Source organism: Vicia villosa, linkage group LG5 (genome assembly GCF_029867415.1).
Source record: "Vicia villosa cultivar HV-30 ecotype Madison, WI linkage group LG5, Vvil1.0, whole genome shotgun sequence".
Lineage (NCBI taxonomy): Eukaryota > Viridiplantae > Streptophyta > Magnoliopsida > Fabales > Fabaceae > Vicia > Vicia villosa.
The window spans coordinates 36091028-36113133 of record NC_081184.1 but is presented as its reverse complement, the minus strand read 5'-3'; the positions used below and the strand labels follow the sequence as shown (position 1 = coordinate 36113133).

The 22106-nt window shown below is 38.4% G+C and overlaps 1 protein-coding gene across 1 annotated transcript; it reads right to left on the bottom strand.

Moving 5' to 3' along the window:
* Positions 1 to 18874: 18874 nt before the first annotated feature.
* LOC131604512 (uncharacterized) lies at positions 18875 to 21832 on the bottom strand. The gene is made up of 4 exons (XM_058876947.1): positions 20959 to 21832; positions 20268 to 20902; positions 19640 to 20032; positions 18875 to 19546 (listed from the first exon to the last, which is right to left on the bottom strand). The coding sequence occupies exons 1-4, from the start codon at positions 21830 to 21832 to the stop codon at positions 18875 to 18877; spliced, it is 2574 nt and encodes an 857-aa protein (XP_058732930.1).
* Positions 21833 to 22106: the final 274 nt, after the last annotated feature.

Below are 22106 nucleotides of genomic sequence, written 5' to 3'. Positions count from 1 at the left end.
CATGACTACACTTTTCCATGACATGATGCATAAGTAAGTGGAAGTCTATGTGGACGACATGATTGCCAAATCAGAGAATGAGGAAGATCGCATACAGAATCTGACAAAGTTATTTCAACACTTACGGAAGTTTCAGCTTCGCCTGAACCCCAACAAGTGTACCTTTGGTGTCTACTCAGGAAAACTTCTTGGTTTCATCGTCAACAAACGAGGAATTGAAGTAGATCCAGACAAAGTCAAGGCAATTCAAGAAATGCCTTCACCCAGAACCGAGAAACAAGTTAGAGGATTTCTTGGACGTCTGAATTACATCTCGAGATTCATATATCCCATGACTGCAACTTGTGCTCCAATTTTCAAACTTCTACGGAAAAATCAAAGTTGTGTCTGGACAGACAATTGTCAGAAAGCATTCGACAACATTAAGGAATATCTGCTCAAACCACCCATCTTGTCTCCTCCAGTGGAAGGAAGACCTTTGATAATGTACTTAACCGTCTTAGAAGATTCCATGGGCTGTGTCCTTAGACATCAAGACGAGACAAAGAGAAAAGAGCATGCCATCTACTACCTGAGCAAGAAATTCACGGACTGTGAATCCCGCTACTCCATGCTCGAGAAGACGTGTTGTGCATTGGCCTGGGCTGCCAAGCGTCTCCGCCAGTACATGATTCGACATACTACTTGTTTGATCTCTTATATGGATCCAATCAAGTACATCTTTGAGAAGCCTGCTTTAACTGGGAGAATTGCCCGTTGGCAGATGTTGTTATCAGAATATGACATCGAGTATCACGCACAGAAAGCCGTGAAAGGAAGCATTCTAGCTGAGCACCTGGCTCACCACCCACTCAATGGTCATGAATCAACCAGTTTTGACTTTCCAGACGAGGACGTCATGTACCTCAAAATGAAAGATTACGACGAGCCACTACCAGACGAAGGACCTGAGATAGGATCCCAGTGGGGCTTAATCTTTGACGGAGCTGTCAATGCTTATGGACGAGGAATTGGGGCAATCATTGTTACCCCTCGAGGTACCCATATTCCACTTACCGCCAGATTAACTTTCAAATGTACAAACAATGAGGCCGAATATGAAGCTTGCATTATGGGTCTCGAAGAAGCCATGGATCTAAGGATCAAACACTTGGATGTATATGGAGATTCTGCTTTGGTCATCAATCAAATCAAAGGAGAATGGGAAACACGCCAACCAAGGCTAATCCCTTACAAAGACTACGCAAGAAGATTGTTACCATTCTTCGACAGGGTAGATTTTTATCACATTCCTCGTGAAGAAAATAACTTGGCTGATGCATTAGCCACGCTCTCTTCCATGATTAGGATAAATCATTGGAATGACATTCCTCAGATCGATGTTATGCGCCTGGATAGGCCCGCTCATGTTTTCACAGTAGAAGCAATCATCGACGACAAACCGTGGTATCACGACATCAAAAACTTTCTTCAAAGGCAAGAGTACCCTCTTGGGGCATCAAAGAAAGATAGAAAAACTTTGAGAAAGTTAGCTTGTAGATTCTTCCTGAATGAAGATGTTCTGTACAAGAGAAATTTCGACATGGTTCTGCTCAGATGCGTTGACAAGAAAGAAGCAGAAACACTCATGAGAGAAATACATGAAGGTTCCTTTGGTACTCACACCAATGGACACACCATGACAAGGAAAATACTGAGAGCAGGATATTATTGGCTGACGATAGAGTCAGATTGCTACCAGTATGCAAAGAGGTGTCACAAATGTCAGATCTACGCCGATAGAATTCATGTGCCACCATCTCTTCTCAACATACTCTCTTCCCCTTGGCCTTTCTCCATGTGGGGAATCGACATGATTGGAATGATCGAGCCAAAAGCGTCCAACTGACATCGCTTCATCTTGGTAGCCATAGACTATTTCACCAAGTGGATTGAAGCAACTTCATATGCAAACGTTACAAGACAAGTTGTCGTCAGGTTTATCAAGAATCACATCATCTGTCGTTACGACATTCCTAGGAGGATAATCACTGACAATGGGTCAAATTTGAATAATAAAATGATGAAGGAGCTTTGTGAAGAATTCAAGATTGAGCATCACAACTCATCTCCTTACAGACCAAAGATGAATGGAGCTGTAGAAGCAGCTAACAAGAACATCAAGAAAATCATTCAGAAGATGGTCAATACTTACAAACATTGGCATGAAATGCTCCCGTTTGCTCTTCATGGTTACCGTACATCTGTACGTACTTCGACTGGAGCAACTCCTTTCTCCCTTGTGTATGGCATGGAGGCAGTCCTACCTATAGAGGTTGAGATCCCATCAATGAGAGTCTTGATGGAAGCAAAATTAACAGAAGCCGAGTGGTGTCAAAGCTGATTCGATGAATTGAACTTAATCGAAGAAAAGCGCATGACAACTTTATGCCACGGACAGCTATATCAACAAAGAATGAAGAAAGCTTTCGACAAAAAGGTTCGGCCTCACACAATCAAAGAAGGCGACCTTGTACTCAAAAAGATTCAATCTTTTCTCACAGATTCGAGAGGGAAATGGACTCCCAATTATGACGGCCCATACGTGGTCAAGAGAGCTTTCTCAGGAGGAGCCTTAATACTCACGACTATGGATGGATAAGAATTCACCCGTCCTGTGAACGTCGACGCAGTCAAGAAATACTTCGCCTAAATAAACAAAAGAACAGCTCGCTAAGTTGAAAACTCGCAAAGAGCGGCTTAGGCAAAAAAGAGCGTCTCGGTGAATCGAAAACCCGAAAGGGCGATTCAGGCAAAAGTTAGAGACATAAAAAATAATCAATCCCGGTAGACTTAAAACCCGAAAGGGGTAGTTTACGTAAAAGTTAGGGATATATGGCAAGTAACTGTGTTCAAGACAAACTTGATCATTCGAAATCCATAGCGGAGTATTCATCATCAGTAGGTCATCTTCTACGAAGCACGCATGCAGCGTAATCCAGAGTGGAAGGGAAAGATAACGGTCGTCACGTTTCATCGTAGCCCTTTTCCCGAAAATTACCAATTTCCAACTTTGTAAATACTCCATGGAATCAAGCATTTGGCTGGTTACCATTTCATAAATAATAATTTGAGCCTTGTGCCTTTTCTTTGCAATCTAGTCTTATTCAGTTTCTTGAAATGCATTTTAAGTTTAAACAGTCATTTTCTTGAAACAAATGTTTTCATAAAACCAAAATGAATTTACTTGCAAAAATAAAGGTGAAATTTCTTTCTAAGGTTTACTTACAATAGGAAGAATGCAAACAGTTGTTCCAAGAACGGTTGAGACTCCGGGAACCCAGATTTCCCCATGAGGTCGCTTTGCGAACATCTCCCGATGACGGATTTTCATTTAAATTCATGTCACTCACTTCCAAACAGCGGGCAACTGATAACCAGATATCCCCAATGGAGTGCATCTCTCAAGAAGAAGACATCTTCTGATCAACGGGATTCAAGTCGTATCCCAGGATTTCATATCCGCAACAATTCTGTTCACAATCACTTTACATTTTATCATAATATTCACGCATACATTACATCATAATTACATAGTCTAGTCGGGCTTTGATCATGTTAATACCCAAGTCATTAAGACATGTACTCGAGTTTTCCCTGCGAGTTGTGGAAGAACTTTCTTTTTTGAGACGACAGTTCATACACAAGGATTTCCCTGAGTAAGTCAAAAAATGGCAATCTCCTTTAAAGAGATAGTTTGTTCACTTTTGGAGTTCCCCAGCCGAGGTTCTCCCGCAGAGCGACACTTGACAATCTTCTTCAGATAAGATAGTCTATTTTGCATTTTTAATTCCCCAGAGGGTCGATGAGAGTATGGTCTTTCCCCGGCAGGGTCAATAAATACCACTTTTCGTCAAGGAAAATAAGTCGGGATCTCCCCGAGCAAGTCAACAAATGGCAATCTCCTTTAAAGAGATAGTTTGTTCACTTTTGGAGTTCCCCAGCCGAGATTCTCCCGCAGAGCCACACTCGACAAAATGGGTTTGTTTCGCATTTGCCTTCTTCACAGAATCGTTCAATATCCCTAGCAAGGTCGATGGATGACAGATTGCATCAGGAAAATAACTTTGATTCTTCGGCAAAGTTGACAAGTGACAAGTTTTCTCCCAGGAGGATGCTTCAACAAATCCCCAGCGGAGTCAGTGAACGGCAATCTTCTTCAAGAAGATAGTTCGGATTCCCCAGCAAGTCAGCAAGCAGAAATCTCCCTCAAAGAGTAAAGTTTGTTCACTACTTTTGTTATCCCCAACGGGTCAGTAGACGGAAATCTTCTCCGGAAGATAGTTTGTCCACTTTTGGACTTCCCAAGCAGGTTGACAATTGACAATCTTCTCCGGAAGATAGCTTGTCCGCTTTCGAATTTCCCCACCAAAATAAGCAAATGGCAGTCTCCTCCATTAGAAGACAGTTTGCTCACTTTTTCCTAAGACGAGCCAGTGAATGGCAGTCTCTTTCAGCAGAAGACAGTTCACTCGTTTCTTTCCACGGCAGGGTCAACAAATGGCAGTCTCTCCTAGTAGAAGACAGTTTGTTCCCCTAGCAATTGGCAAATGGCAGTCTTTCCCCCAAGGGAAGACAGTTTGTCTGTTAAATACTCAAGAAATCGACAAATGGCAGTTTCTTTAAACAGTTTTTCTGTTTCTGGGATGTTTCATCCCCTTCAGAGTCGACAAATGGCGGTTTTCCTCTTAGGAAAACAGTTTGTTGATTCCCCGGCATAAGTCGACGAATGGTGGTTTTCATCCCGAAAACAGTTCGTCCGCTTTCAAGCAAAGTCATTAGCCCCTCAAAAGATCATGAGGCCGTATGACATTCTTTCAAAAACGTTAAGTCGAAAGGAAAGATGGTAAAGTTTCTTTATTACCATCAAACGACGTCTCATCTCCAAGTGCTGATGAGAAGTTTGATGAGGAAACAAACCTTTGGAAATTTTCTCTTTATCTGAGATATTGTCCAAATATAACTGAGACCAGTTCCGAGATACAGACATCCGGATCGAGGGGAGGTTATCACAATTGAGACCAGTTTCGAGATATGGACATCCGAAACGAGGGGAGGTTGTTACTCATCATTATAACTGAGACCAGTTCCGAGATACACACATCCGGATCGAGGGGAGGTTATCACAACTGAGACCAGTTTCGAGATATGGACATCCGAAACGAGGGGAGGTTGTTTATCATCATTATAACTGAGACCAGTTCCGAGATACAGACATCCGGATCGAGGGGAGGTTATCACAACTGAGACCAGTTTCAGGATATGGACATCCGAAACGAGGGGAGGTTGTTTATCGTCATTATAACTGAGACCAGTTCCGCGATACAGACATCCGGATCGAGGGGAGGTTGTTTACCTTTTTCTAAGTATCGACACTTAGTTGAAGAAGATGGATTGCGCATGTTACTTTGCCATCCATTCACCCGAATCCACATTACGTGTTTCTACAGGAGTTTGTCTCCCTATCCCCCGCCGAGTGCGACAACAGGATCAAGTCATACAAAGATTTTCATCATTGCAACATCTCAGGAACGCCCAAAAATTTGGGCATTCTTTGGTATTTAAGTCTCTTTCACTCTGAAGTAATCGAGATATCAATCTCTCTCCCTCCAGATAAAAGAAACTTAAATAGGGGCATCTGTCATACCCTAATTTTTGACCCCCTGAGATGTCATAATCTTTTAGGCTTTTCATCAAAGACAAAATAGATACTCAGAGCAGTCACTTGTTCATCTGATACCCAGTCTAGGGTTTTGAGCCCCATCAAGGACTAAAATCAGGGATCACATTTGGGAAACCCTAGAAAACTCCAGGGGGTCACTCAAAGGCATCAATCATCTTCAAATGGCTCATATAACAATATCCATTGGGCATTACACTCCAAGCTAAGATCCATAGTCATCAATTTCATCTGGTCGACAATTAGGGTTTTTGACCTAATTCACCAAGATAGTTGACTTTTAATCAGGATATGGATCCAAAACTCAAAGCATGACTCAAGAGCTTATATTCCCTCAATATAATCCATTCACATTACTCAGGAGATTTTGATTCATCACAAAAGTCCAAGAATTCACTTCATCTGAAAAAGTCAACTGCACAGGATCACCTTTGACTTTTTGGAAATTTTGGTCAACCATGACTTTTGAAGTTTTAAATCATCAATATATGATATTTGAAGTCATTTGATCAAGGAAAATCAAGAAAATCAATCAAAAATCAAAAGTCAAAAGTTTGACTTTTCATACTTAGAAATTTTTCTAAGTGTTTTCAAGTGATTTTTGCCAAACTTTGGAAGGGATTTTCTCAAAATTTCACCTACAAACTGAAAAAAACTCCCAACATGAAAGTTGTAGATTTTGATCCAATAAACAACTTTGACACATATGATGTTTTGGCTAAAAATCAATCATTGAAGAGTTATGGAGCTTCAAAGTGGCTGCCTTCACAAAACATGCAAGAAAACCCTAGTTTTCTTCAAACTTTATGGGACTTTTTCACTAATTTCCCTAAAGAATTTGGGCAAACACTAAACTAATGAATCAAAGTAAATATTGAGGGCTTTCCAAATTGTGCTCAACCTCTCCCAAATTCATTTTGAGCTAAGAGATATGATTGACCAAAGTTAGGCACTTGAAGTGAAAATTATAGGTCATGTGCAATTTGAAACTTTGCAATTTTGTGCAAGTAACTTCTCTAAATGATGCTACCCGACTTCTAATGCATCTGAAAACATGCCATACATCCAAATTCATCATTGCATAAGGATTAGAGAAGATTCCCAAAAACAAAGGCATGTGATTATGTAATGATTGCATTTTTGAATTTATGGCAAATGGTGAATCATCAAGGAATCTTGCTCTAAGCCAATTAGAACTCTCCTCTGAATCAGAAATGTTCCCTAAGATCATACAAGATCAATGGTTGGGGAAGATAGCCCGAAAATGCATCATTGCATTTGGGATATTTTCAAATTTTCTTCATGACTAAGAAACCAAACTCACTTCACTAAGCAAGCTTGCTATGATCAATTGCTCTGAGCCATTTGCCTATAAATAGAGGGCTCTTTCTCATTCAGAAAACACACCAAAGCAACCATATTCCTTGCTTTCTCTTTCTCTTCTCATGCTTATGGTTTTTCAAAGTTCTTTGGCAAGAAGAATCGTTTTCTTCAAACCAGAGCTTATCTTTGGAAAGTAAGCATTATAACATCTCAAGGGGGCTCATTTGAGGTGATCCAAGCACCTGGATCACTTCTGTAGGTGGAGGAACACCATTGTTGCTCTCACTTTGGAGCTGTTGCAGTTGGAGGTCCATAGAGCAATTCAGAAGGTTTCCAACAAAGCCAAGCATCCAGACACATTCCTTAGGTCATAGTGAAGCTGTTCAGATGGCTGCAGCTCATCTGTAACTCAAGATTCATCACCCTCCATGTCCACTTGAAGCTCAAATCGAAGGAGGTCCATAGAGCAATTCAGAAGGTTTGAAGTCACAATAAGCATTCAGTTAGCATCAGTGAGTTCCAAGGAAGCTTTTGGGATCATTCATACAAGCCCAGGTGCTCTCTATCATCCTCACGACCTCCATTTTCAGAGGTAAGTTTCTCAACTCCATCTCTTTAATTCGTGTACTTCTTTGGTTAAAGCTCGATACCATTTCATTCAGCATCATCAGAGGATTAAAAACCCTCTATCATCAGTCATTTATCCTTCAGTATGATCATTTAATTTAAATTTCAAATTTTAGGGTTCTTCACGTAATTTAGTTAATTCAGTAGATGTAGTTAATATAAATTCATGTTAGTTACATGTCTGGATTCGTGAGGAAATTTAGAGCAAGATTGATGTTTACATCATGCCATTTAGTTGAGAAACCAGAGAGTTAGAATTTTGAAAATCCTTGAGCTCGAGGAAGAAGACGACCATGGTGGCGCGCGAAATTCAAATCTATATGCTAGGTTTATTTTATTTTGAATGGAATGCGTTTTATAAACGAATTCATCGTTTGCCCTAGTGGCCTCACATGCACTCTTAGTCTCCTCATGCCTCAAGTCTGGGGTTCGAATCCCCCTCGCCCCAGACTTTTTGTTTCTTTTATTTTTCAATGATTTACCACTTGTTTGAAAATATAATGAACTGGATGTGTGTCATAAACACCAAGCGCGCGTTGGCACACTGGTGTTATTTTGGGTTAGTGACTTGGAGGGCGTGAGTTCAATCCCTCTAGGTGACAAAACCTTATTTTTTTATCACTCTTTTTCATTTAATTTCTTCACAACTTTAAACAATTATTTAACCTATCAAATTAATTCATTTTGATCTCATTTTTTACACACTTGTCATTTAATATATCTATTTTGTGAATAATCAAAAAAATCATAAAAATATTATTTATTTCATATATTTTTATTAGGTTTAGAATATTATGTTTTAAGTGTTTTCTTAAATACTTTGAAAATATATATCTTCATTTTGTTTTAACCTAATTATTTTGTGAATAATCTTATGATAAAACCCTAATTATTTAGGTCTTAATTAGGTATAAGATTTCATCTTTGCCTTAATTAAGTTGACTTTTGTCAATATTCAAAACTGTTTTCAGTCTCCGATTAAACAAATGATTAAGGTCTTCAAACAACAAAACCTTATATCATTTCAATCTCATTCAACAGTGAATCATTTTCAATGGGCCTCTAATAGAGAGTAAGTCCCAACACCTTTTTCTTTTCATAGTTTGTTTTCAAAAACTGTATTTACAAAATCTCCTTTCTGTTTTCAAAACATTCTTCTGGTATTTGAAGGGCATTATTCCCGGTGAAACTCTTCAGATACCTATGTGACCTTTGTCCATCTTCACTTCTTCTGTTTTCAAAACCCTTAACTATTTATTATAAGTATTCAACTGTTATCAAAAATTGCTGGTAAGGCTTTGTACATACTTCTTCAAAGGCCTCCACTCCATCCAGGTTAGGCTTTACGAGCTTTCAATTTACAGTCTTTATTTAAATTACCGTCAAATATAGAACTGTTTATATATTTGTTTAGAACTACGTTTGAGTGTAAACCCTAGGACAGTTAAACTATATACATATATTATAGGAGTATGGCCTAGGATTGAGAATGTCTTCCCGGTGAAGGATCTTTCCTAATTAGAGATCTATAGTTCAAACCCCCAAGATGAATTATTCCCGGTGAAACATCTTGGCAAAAACCTTAGAACAAAAAAAATAGGACACATCCACCCAAAGAGGAATTATTCCCGGTGAAACCTCTTACCCATTTGCTTAGAGCCAAAATAAGTTCAAAACAACATAGCTTTCTCTTGTGCTATAACAAGGACCCTCGATGACCCTCGATTAGCCTCCTCTTGGGCTTTGTACAAGGACCCACAGGCTTCTTAAAAGCATTTCCAGCTTCCTCTTGAGCTTGTATACAAGGACCCATCAGGTTTCTTATAAACATAGGAACAGGTCTTTAGTTACCTTTTAGCCTATCCTGGTGAGTTTCTTCCATTCTTTAAACCAGACTTTAAACAAGCTAAGATTGTCTCAATCTCATATTAAGTACACTTTTTGGAATGAGAGACATGGACAGTCTCTGTCACCCTTATCTTCATAAATCTTCCTTAGCAGAGTCTAGGATCTATGTTTGCTTGTCCTCAGCAAGAGTCAGCCTTAATCTTGGGCTTTAAAACAAGAAGTCTCCACTAGATAATCTTTCTGCCATTCATTTTAATAAAAACCCCTGGAAAGGGTCAGCCTCCATACATTCTTTCATTTTAACAAAAACCCCTGGAAAGGGTTAGCCTCCATACATTCTTTCATTTTAACAAAAACCCTTGGAAAGGGTCAGCCTCCAAAATCACTCCTTCAAATCCAAAGATTTATTCCTTTAAGGGATAAATTCCCCAAAAGAGTCAAAACCCCTGGAAAGGGTCAGCCTCCAAAAAACATGATAAAAATCAGTCTTTTAATAGTCATTTTCCCCAACTGAGTCAAAATCCCTGGAAAGGGTTAGCTTCCAAAAAACATAAAAATAAATCAGTTTGTTAGAACCTCTAGCAGAATAAAACTCCCTCAGTGAGTTTTTCATTTTTAGTAGCCACAACCTTGGGCTTTGTACAAGGCAGATAAACCATATTTTCCCTGTGTCAAAGATTCCTAATCTCAAGGATCTTTTCCCCATAGAGTCTTCCATAATTAGTTTCTTTAAGAGTCCGCCACAACCTTGGGCTTTGTACAAGGTAGAAAATAATCTTTCCCCTAGCTAGAGTAGCCACAACCTTGGGCTTCATACAAGGCACAAATTAATAACCATCCTCGGTAAGAGTCAGCCACAACCTTGGATTTGTACAAGGCACATAAAATAGAGTCATCCATAGTCTTAAAAAACTCAGTTATCCTCAGCAGTTAGCCACAACCTTGGGCTTCATACAAGGCACACAAAAAATAGAGTCTCCCTAAGTAGAGTCAGCCACAATTCTGGGCTTTGTACAGAACACCAAATAAAATCCATCAATTAAACACTCTCCAATTAGAGTCAGCCTCAATTCTGGGCTTTGTACAGAACACAAAAAAACCTTAGTTTAAATTCTCCCCAGTAGAGTTATCTTTCAATAAGTCAATAAATCAATCAAAAGCCTCAAGCTTGGGCCTCATTCAAGCCAGCTAAAAAATCAAATCTTTCAAACAATAGATAGACATAGCTCATCTTCATAGGTAGATATTTCTCTTATCTCACCACAAACAAACAATCATTTCAAATGATCATCATTTCAAACAAATCATCATTTCTCCCATTTAGGACACTGAAAGGCATGCTCTGGAAACACACCCAGACTTGTACGACCCTTTCCCTAATTTGGTTGAGAATCTTTCATTTTAGAGGCACGATGGCTGTCATACTTGATCAACCAAGTAGACTCCCCTCTTAATGAAACATCATTTTAGCTTTTCTGTCACTTTTAAAATGTTTGTGGTGGAATAGTAGAAATACCTCTCTGTAAAGATGATTTCATGTCTCTTTATTGTAAACAGAGATTTAATTCAAAGCTTCAACCTCGAGCTTCAAGCAAGGCACCAAAAATAATTAATTTCCCTAGTTAGTTCCCCGAACTACATTAAGCTCTGACTTCCACTAGGGATATGTAAGCATGAGGTTCACAAGGAATCTCAGCGAGCTAATAAAATACCAAAAATAGTCAGTTTGTTTGTCTGTCTGTCTTTTTAAAATCAAATCAATTCTCTCTCCTAACACAAAGGAGAAACTTTCCCAATCATTAGCAATAAACACAATCACAATGACACAGAGAAGGTTCCCGTAGAGTACTACGGATATGTAGGGTGCTTAAACTCTTCCCTATGTATAACCGACCCCCCGAACTCCAGAATTTCTAGTCTAGGTGAAATCCCCACACTTAGCAAACTCCTAGGGTTTAGTTGAGATATTTTTTCCCCTTTCCTACTCGTAGGACAATAAGAAAGTTCGTGTGATATCGTAGGAAGAATTGAAACAAAATTCATCCCATCCCGGGCGCCTTCTCCTTCCAAATTTTGCGTGAAGGGTCTAGTGTGCCGTCCTCCCAAGTGAAACGGGGAGGTAAAAAAAACAACACCACATTATTGTCATCAAAACACCAATAGGGTTGTCAATATCAAGATTATGAACTTTTAGCCTTCAAGCACATCAATCCATATTCTCCCATTTTTTATGATGAAAACACATCTCTTAAAGAGGTGATAAAAGAGAAATACAAATATAAAGTTTTAAGTGGTTAAAATCTCATTCACATGAGTTAAGAGTATACGCTATTCCCTCTATGAGTATACTTCTCCCCATTTGGCTTAATCAAAAGGCAGGAAAACACCCATAGCACATAAATCACATATAATCATTTAGATAAAGGTAGGATGAAGAATGAGAAGAGACAGTTAAGCATGCTAATTCATGAATGATTCACTTAATATTCCTAGTTCAATTCTTATGAAAAAGAAGATTTACTTAGGAAATTATTTTGTAAAAATTTCCTCGAGTTTATTCGATAAGATAAAAAATTTCTTACGCATTAACCACCCACAACAATTTATTCTACCTCAAATATTGATAGTGCAGTTCTTGCTTGTTTATTGATATGCCAGGAGACATGCGGGTTCCCAAGCAAGTGACACGTACCGCTGGTACTTTTCATATCCAACTTGCACCCATCAAAAACAAAATTGGTGTATTATACTAAGTCATAATCTGCTCCCTTGGGATACCATAAACCCATTTGTTGTGCTCTAATGAGATATCTCGGGTTGCATTTGACTGTGTGATTCTTTTGGGGATGCTTTAAAACAAGCACAAAGACACACAACAAATATGACATTAGGACATGATGTATTGAGATAAGTGAGGGAGCCTATCATACCTCAGTACTTGCTTTTCTCAATTGGTTTTCCATTCTCGTCCTTGTCTAGGTTGCATGAGGTTGCCATTGGAGTTACTGTTATTTTGGATTTCTCCATGTCAAAGCTCTTTAATAGATCTTTGCAATATTTGGCTTAATTAATGAAGGTTCATTCCTTAGATTCATGAATTTGAATCACTAGGAAGTATTGAAGCTCCTCCATCATTAGCATTTTCGAATTCGTTCTTCATCATTTTAGAAAAATATCTTAACAAGGATTCGTTAGTAGCACTGAAGATGATATCATCAACATAAATTTGAACCACTAAAATATCATATTCTATTTTCTTGATAAAAATAGTTTTATCAATTTGTCCTCTTTGAAACTTTTTTTTCAGTAAGAACTCGCTTAAAAGATCGCACCAAGCTATAGGAGCTTATTTCAATATGTAAAAACCTTTCAAAATGTTGAAAACATGATAAAAAAAAGGTTGAGTTCATAAAACCTGGAGGTTGATCAACAAATACCTACTCTTGGATGTATCCATTTAAGAAAGCACTCTTTACATTAATTTGAAAGAGTTTGAAATTCATGATGCAGAAAAAACTAATAACGTGCTTATGGCCTGTAATATAGCTAAAAGAGAATATATTTCATATAAATCTATTTCTTCTTGTTGATTGGTACCCTTCACAACAAGAATGACTTTATTTATTAATACTAGGGGGCAAAAGATGTCCGGCCCTTCGGTCATTCCCTTTTTCCTGCACTTTTTGTGTGGGAAATACCAATGTTTTATGCCTGCACTTTCTAATATGTATGCCTGCCCCTCCTCTTTTTTTGCAGGCCTTTACAGGGGTGTTTACGGTGATTTCCGGTAAACAACCGCTAGTCTTCCAAATTATAAATATACTTTGGTTACTCGCAAGATCGACTAGATTGATCCTAGGACATGTGTCGAAAAGTTGTCTTTCAGAATGATTTGATTCATGTTCTCTTGGATTTTATTGTTTTATAAGGTTATGCTGTGAATGTGTAAATAACTTTGCGAAATAAACTAAATGAATGTACGACGAAAAGTAAAGTGGTTAGACAATAAACGTAAGTAAAACTTCGACAAGAATGTAAAAAGGAATGTAAATTGCAGGAATGGAAAAACTTAACAAAAAATTAAAGGAATGTAAAATACTTCGATTCTATAATGAAAATACAAACATATGTAAGGTGTTGGTGTTACACGTACATTTATCAGCGACAACTCTTTCTCTTAATGTTTGATACTTGAGTGATTTGTGAGTAATTTGTACAAAATGAACACCCTGGATCCTGATACTAAGACCCTTATTTATACTAATTCGACCCTAAAGGTCCTACGCTAACGAAACGCCACGTTGCCCACATGCATGTGTTTCAAATCCCTGGGGCGCCATTTGTCTTTGTAGTTTTAAACAGAACATTTCGAAATTCAAAACCTCCCGCTCGAATCTTATTTGATACGTGGCAATGTATTCTTCGTGAGAATGCATCGAAATACTTTAAGTTTTAGCAGCCTTGTATTTCAGAAAACCATTTAAGTCCCGAAGACCACCTATTTCGATTCAACTTCAATTTTAGGAATCTTCATCACAAATAACATTCTTAGAGATAGCCATCCAAAGCCATTTTCTCCTCGAAACTTAAATCTTCGAAAAGCATATACAATAATCGAAATCTCCAGCTAACAAATTGCCCCCAATAAATGCCTGTTACGGAAAAGTAAGAGAAATAGGCATTTCTTGCCGTAATGAGATTTCGATTTCCTCGTACTTCTTTGAGTTCCAAGACTCTGACTAACGTCACAATCATTTATGACTTTTCTTTCAAAGATGTCTTGTCATTTTCAACAACGTCTCTTCAAGACGTGCGTTCCCACGTCTTAGCATTACTCATAATCATTGCTCCTAGATACTAAGAGTAAGGATAATAACTGTTCGACTGCCAGACGAGTGAATCAGCTGCCGACGCGTGTCTTATTGAACTTTATTCAAAACAAAATAGAGATTTGAAAAGTTTTCACTAAACCCTTAAATACCAGGGTTTTATCATTCAGGATTCTCTCTTCTTCACACATCATCGTTCTTTCATCTTCCTGAACGCAAAAAATCCTTTTTTAGATCTCAACTTTATTTCTTGAAGCAACTCACTCATGGCGTCTTCCATCGTCCAAAACCCATCAACGGAAACTACAGATGCTCTTCAACCTGTCCAAAAACTTCAACGCCCCACACAAGTAGCGAATCAGCAATACATTCCAGAGCCAAACCTAGAAGAATCTCGTGCTATTTATGCTTCCCAGGTAATCATCCCTTTCCTTCTTTCTGAAAAGACTCATGCTTTTATGGGTCCTTTACCTGGTGATAACAATCCTCTTCAAGACAAATTCTTCCCTGTTTATTACAAGACTAGACCCTTAGTAAGTAAGAAGAAGATAGACAAAGGGGGTAAACCACTCTTAGCTGAATCCACCAGTGTGGAAGGCGCTTCGACTGAAGCCGCTGTAGTTCCAGGAAAAATTAGGTTAGTTTACATGACTAATTTTCTCTCAGTTTTTAGAGCGGTCCTTTTAGCAAAGGATCCCGAGCTTTATTACGCCCGATTGGCTAAGGTTGAATCCAAAAAGGCTCCCTTCTGGAAAGAATTAGGGATTTACGATTTGATCAAATTATCAACGACAGGCTTAGAATATAACCAAACCATGTTAGTAGCATCTATATATTTCCGGGATGCTTCCCACAGTACTTTCCATCTTCCTTGTGGGATGATTACCCCAACTCTTTTCGATATAGCCGTTATCACAGGGCTTCGACCAACAGGGGAAATCTTTGATCCCAACTACATGGATATCGATACCATATGATTTAATGAAATTAAAGCCACTTTCACTCCATTCATCATGAAACACCATGACAAAACGACTTACGAGGTATCAGACAAAGAGCATATTGCATTTCTGGCACTTTGGCTTTCGAGATGTGTTTTCTGTTCTAGATCTCTTCAAGTGGCCAAGAGGTATCTCTGTATAGCTACCCAAATCAATGCTGGAAAAAGCTGAACTTAAGCCCGCTAATTCTAGGGTACCTTTATGAAAGCATTGGCGAATCAACAGACTTCATCAAACACTACAAAACTGGATCTTCTCTTCTTTTCGCTGGACCCTTTTGGCTACTGCAGTTATAGCTTAATGCCACCTTTGAAGCTTTCCTTCCAAGTAAAGGTGTTGTCGATGAGAAAGACACAGCTATTCGGAACTGAACAGTTGAAGGAACTAGACTTGCCCACCTCACCCCTTTAGAAGAAGGAGGGAAACTGCATAAAGCTTTTCGAGCATACATCGTGATGTTTACTAAACGTTATCACTTCAGTCCTTCTATGGCTCCGTTCGTGAATAGAGAAGTGGGTCCCGAATGGTTTACTGTTGAAAGTATTTTGGGTAAATATTTTCTAATATCGTATCCACAGAGACTGAGTTAATATTACTGACGTTCTATAGTTAATTTATAATGAGTAGTGAAAAATATTGATGCTGATTGTTTTAATCTCTACTTGCAAATAACAGAATAATGATTGAATGATAAAAAGCTTAAAGATGAATAACAATGGTGAATGAATATGTTGAGTTATAGGGTTCATCAACCTATTCATATGCAATAATCAATTAATCCACATGTGAACATTATCTAAGTTATTATCTTCATTCATCCTCAAAACTGATATTATGTCTAATAATCAATCTAGAACCATCTCTACCGGTATGATATTTGATCTCTCAGAATAACTATAAAGATAAAGGGAATTAACCGTGATGATTTATGAAAACTTCTTCAAAATCTCATCTCTGAGTATTAATCAACAAGTCAATGTAAAAACCTAGGGCAAAAGTATAAACCCTATCTCTCGATTGATAGTTCAACAATGATATAAAATAAAAGCAAGGTTTTTCATTGATAATAAAGCTTAAACAATTGTTCACAGGAATTAATCAAAGTAATTGCATCTTCATAGGTTAACTACTACCTTAAACTCAACACAATGGGATTTAGCTCTCCATAGATATGAAGAACACACAAAGTTTCATGGCTGGATTCATCTTTATCAAGGGAATGTCTTCAATTGATGTTGAATTCTCCGTCGGATGTTGTTTGCTGCTCTGGATTAGGATTCCGCTCTGAATTTCGCTCACCAAAGATCTCCCCCTTATGAGAATTAAGGCTTCTATTTATAATAATTCATCCTTGTAACGCAGCCACCGCGCCTCGGCACGTATTGGCGTGGTGCGAACCCAAGTCAGAGGGTTAAGGCGCGTCTCGCCCCTTATTGGCGCGGCTCGGCCTTTGTTTCACCTTCCTTCTTTGTGATTCCTCCTCTCCAGAAGCTCTACGCCTGCGTGTTTCTTCGTCTTTACTTCTCAACTTCAATGTCTGCACAAATAACACCCAAAGTGACGCAAGTTGTTCTACAATTAGTGTCAAACCTCTAGAGTTCAATTTTAACAGTAAAATCCTCAAAACTCCTAAGATATACTCAACTTTAGCTCAAAAGGTAGTTAATTTAAAATATGAAAACACTACTAATTCACTCCTAACAAACTCTTCCCAACTTAGAGTTTTGTTTGTCCCTAAACAAAATTACTCACCTCAATAAAAACAACAAAATGTACCAACAATCATGCAACAAGTTTTTCAAAAAGTTTTTCAAATGGTTCAATTCAGTGACTAACTCAGATACTCTTCATCTCCCTGCAAACTCAGAACATGCACATGAAACAGATTTTGAAAGGAAATTACCTCCAGAAGTTCAAAACACTACAGAACCGCAGTTGAATCAGCACTAATCACTCATAAAAAAGTACGATGAATAACAGAGGGGTTAAACACTCATCCAAACAATTAAATCAACAAATATCCATATCATAAGTTCACCATATTGTTATCATCAAGTCCTGTGGAATCTGAGAATCGAAAGGTCTTTATAGGGTTGTAATGTGGTTTAGATTCAAAGAAAAGAAGATGTTCAAGGGTTGTTCCTATTCTAGGGAAGCATCTGAATCACATAACTCATTCCTTTTTCTCTATACCATTAGCTTTTTCACCCGTTCATCTTTTCATTTGTAGCTCGATGTTTCTTTTATTTTCAACAACTGTCCAAGTTCACATGTTGTTTTTCCTTTGTTTTCTTTTTGTCAAGCTACGAAATTCTTTTGTTCTTTGCACATCACCACCTGTACTTACTTTTCTTTTGCTTATGAATCTCCCCAACTTGGAGATCAACCTGTATTTAGATTCTATGAATGCTCCCCTACTTTCTATAAAGGTAAAAGAGAAAACACATCACCAAATTTTATGGTTGATGGTCCAAAATAAAACTTTTCATTGAGATCAACACCTCACCAGATGTTTTTCTTGGTGCATATTATGAAATTTATCCTGACCTCAGGCTCAAAGAATGGTTAGCAAAGGATCACACCCTCACAGAAAACATAAGTTTTAAGATGGAATAGGCTCAAAGAAACTCTCAGATTCAAATAAGTGCCTAAGTCCTTTTCACGGATTTCCATAAAACGATGCGACAAACAGTTTAGCACAATACAAACAAGTCAAAGTAATTGATGGTCTCCTGCATATAGTAAACAATGGAAAGCTTTCCTCACAAGGGTTAAGGCTAAGCCGATCCAACAAAAAATTGTGTACCACAAAGAACTAATATTAGTATTTACTAACAACCTACGTTTCATGCACACACTAAGAGTCAGAGTTCGAAAATTCATACTTGCCTTGTCATTTTTATTGAAAAAGAAAGGGAAAAATTAATTTTTGAAAAATTTCCACTCACTACCACTTTCATGCATGTTGCTCCCTTGTTGGTACTATCATTGTCTTGCTTGGGCTTTTCATTTTGCTGTGGAACTACTCTTTCTAAACTGAGGACAACTAACAAAAAATTAAAAAGCAACAATGACATAAAATAAAAACAGAATGACATAAAAAAATAAAAAATCATCACGACAGTTATCATAAACATAACAGCTCACTATCCTCCTCTGGTCGCTTCAGGAACTCATCTTGTCGAGCACCTGCACCCCCCCAAAAGAAGAGGGTTGGGCTCCGGCTAACCACAGTACGCAAGGCAACTGAGGGCAGGTTAGAGGAAAAAATCTGCTTTCGCATCACCGCGGCGCGCGCAAATCTTTCGCGACACGCGAAAGCTTATGTCAACGTGTCGCGCCTCGGTATGAGGTCTCACGGTGCGGTGCTGCATTTTGTTTAGGTTTCTGTTCCTGCTCAATTACACCGGTCTGATGATACATAAAACTAAAATTAAAAACGAGAAAACAATAAAAACTTACTGCGTTGGGTTGCCTCCCAACAAGCGCTTTGTTTAACGTCGTTTTGAGCTAGACGATCAGCTTCCTTAAGTACTCAGAAGTGCAATAATACACACTTCCCTACCAAATTCTCCCCCAAGGTAAACTTTCAGTCTTTCTCCATTGACCGTCCAACTCTCTTTGGTTTTGCTATCCTCAACGACAATAGCACCATATGGTTTGACTTCTTTGACCATGAATGGTCCTGACCACTTAGATTTCAATTTACCGGGAAATAATCTTAGCCTTGAATAGAACAGAAGCACAAGATCTCCAACCTTAAACTCTTTCTTTTTAAGTTTCTTGTCAAGGTATCTTTTCATATTTTCCTTGTACATTTTGTTGGACTCATATGCTAAGTACCTGAACTCTTCTAGCTCATGGAGTTGTTCTTTCCTTTTCTTAAATGCTAGGCTGTCATCTCTATTAAGGAAATGTAGAGCCCACAAGGCTTTATGCTCTATCTCTACGTGTAAGTGACATGCCTTACCATAAATCATTTGAAAAGGCGATGCACCAGTGGGGGCTTTGTATGCAGTCTGGTATGCCCAAAGAGCATCATCAATCCTTGCGGACCAATCTTTCCTGGATATCGAGACTGTCTTCTCTAGGATATTCTTTATTGCTCTGTTAGAGATTTCTGCCTGCCTGTTGGTCTGAGGGTGATAAGGTGAGGCAATCTTATGATTGACGCCGCACTTTTCCAACACTTTAGCAACCTGTTCATTAACAAAATGGGATCCACCATCGCTAATAATTACTCGTGGCATGCCAAACCGGGTGAAGATGTTACGGTTTAAAAATTTAAATACCGTTTTGGCATCCGCTTTTGGAGTAGCGATAGCTTCAACCCACTTGGAAACATAATCCACAACAACTAGAATATATTCATTAGTAAATGAGGGAAGAAAAGGTCCCATGAAATCGATCCCCCAACAATCAAAAACTTCAACTTCGATCATGGTTTGATGTGACATCTCATCTCTTTTACTTATCCCTCCAACTCTTTGGCATTTATCACAATTTATCGCATGGTGGTGTGCATCTTTGAAAATAGTTGGCCAGAAAAAACTGGATTGGAGAACTTTTGTTGCTGTTCTCCATCCATTAAAATGCCCACCACTCGGAGAGTTGTGGCAATGCCAAAGGATTTGTTGGGCTTCCTCTTCATTCACACACCTTCTGAGTATGCCATCCTTACCTATCTTGAACAAATATGGGTCGTTCCACACATAGTATTTAGCATCAGATAACAACTTTTTTCTTTTGATGCCAATCAAAGTCCTCTGGTACCATACCGGTTGCTTTATGATTTGCAAGATCGGTCAACCACGGTCTTACATGGAGTTGAAAAAGTTGTTCATCTGGGAATTCGTCATTTATTTCCGCTTCTTGGGTAGTGACATTTACATTGACCAGACGGGATAAATGATCTGCTACCACATTTTCTGAACCTTTTTTATCGCGGATTTCTAAGTCAAATTCTTGTAAAAGAAGAACCCATCGAATGAGCCTTTGTTTCGAATCCGGTTTAGTTAGCAGATATTTAATGGCCGCATGGTCCGTGTAAATCACCACCTTTGTTCCAATGAGATAGGATCTGAATTTTTCAAGGGCATACACTATGGCTAGCAACTCTTTTTCTGTAGTGGCATAATTGACTTGAGCGTCGTTTAAAACTTTGCTTGCATAGTGTATAACGTGAAATACTTCTTCCTTTCTTTGGCCTAGTACCGCGCCTATGGCATAATCGCTAGCATCACACATAAGTTCAAAATGTTTTGTCCAATCAGGTGCTACGATCACAAGTGCGGTAACTAGCCTTTCTTTTAACTCATTAAAAGCTTGGACACATGATTCATCGAAAGTAAAATACGTACCTTTGTTGAGTAAGTTACTCAATGGTTTGGCAATCTTCGAGAAATCTTTTACGAACCTTCGATAGAATCCCGCATGACCCAAAAAGCTTCTTACCCCTTTTATGTTTACTCGAGGTGGAATTTTTGAGATTAACTCCACCTTGGCTTTGTCCACTTCAAGCCCTCTTGAAGATACCTTATGTCCTAGTACAATACCTTCAGTTACCATGAATGGCATTTCTCCCAATTTAGAATTAGGTTGGTCTCAATACATCTTCCTAGTGCCTCGTCTAGATTAGCTAGACAAATGTCAAAGGATTTTCCGAACACCGAAAAATCATCCATGAATACTTCAATGCTCTTTTCAATGAGGTCGGAGAAGATTGCTTGCATACACCGTTGAAAGGTGGCTGGGGCATTACATAATCCAAATGGCATTCTTCTATATGCGAAAATTCCAAAGGGACATGTGAAAGGTGTCTTCTCATGGTCTTCTGGATTGACTACAATATGATTGTATCCGGAGTATCCATCTAAGAAATAGTAATAGTTTTGTCTGGATAATCTTTCAAGCATTTGATCCATGAAGGGAAAAGGAAAGTGATCTTTTCTCGTGGCTTTGTTGAGTCTACGATAGTCAATGCACATTCTCCAACCAGTGACAGTTCTTATTGGTATTAGTTCATTCTTCTCATTACTGATGACTGTCATTCCTCCTTTCTTTGGCACTACTTGTACTGGACTCACCCATGCGCTATCTGAACTTGGATAAATCATTCCTGCTTCCAATAGTTTGACTACATCTTTTCTTACTACTTCTTTCATAGTTGGATTTAACCTTCGTTGCGGTTGAGCTACCAGTTTGAATTCTTCTTCCAACATGATTTTGTGCATACAATATGCTGGACTTATACCTTTTAAATCGGCCAAGACCCATCCGATTGCAGCTTTATTCTTTTGTAGGATTTGAAGTAGTCTTTCTTCTTCTTGCGTAGTTAGCTTTGAACTAATAACTACTGGTTTCTTTCCCTCCTTATCTAAAAAGACATATTTCAGAAGAGCCGGTAGTAGTTTTAGTTCCGTCTTTGTTTCCTTCACTTCTTTTGGTGGGTCCAATGTTTCCACTTTCTCATCCTTATCGTTCATGTTTCCTCCCTTCTATAGTTCTTTTACAAATCCTTCGATTTCCTTTTCTTCCTCTTGAGTCAGAACATTAAAAGAATTAACAAGGGATCTTTCTAACGGATTAGAAAGATGGATCTCACTGGCTACCTCTGTGGCTACTTCTTCAGTGACATCTAGGCGGAAACAATCGCTTTTATCCTTAGGTTGTTTCATGGCGTCGAAGAGATTAAAGCATACCTCTTCATCTTGGAATCTTAGCTTCATAATACTATCATCGATATCTATCATCATCCAA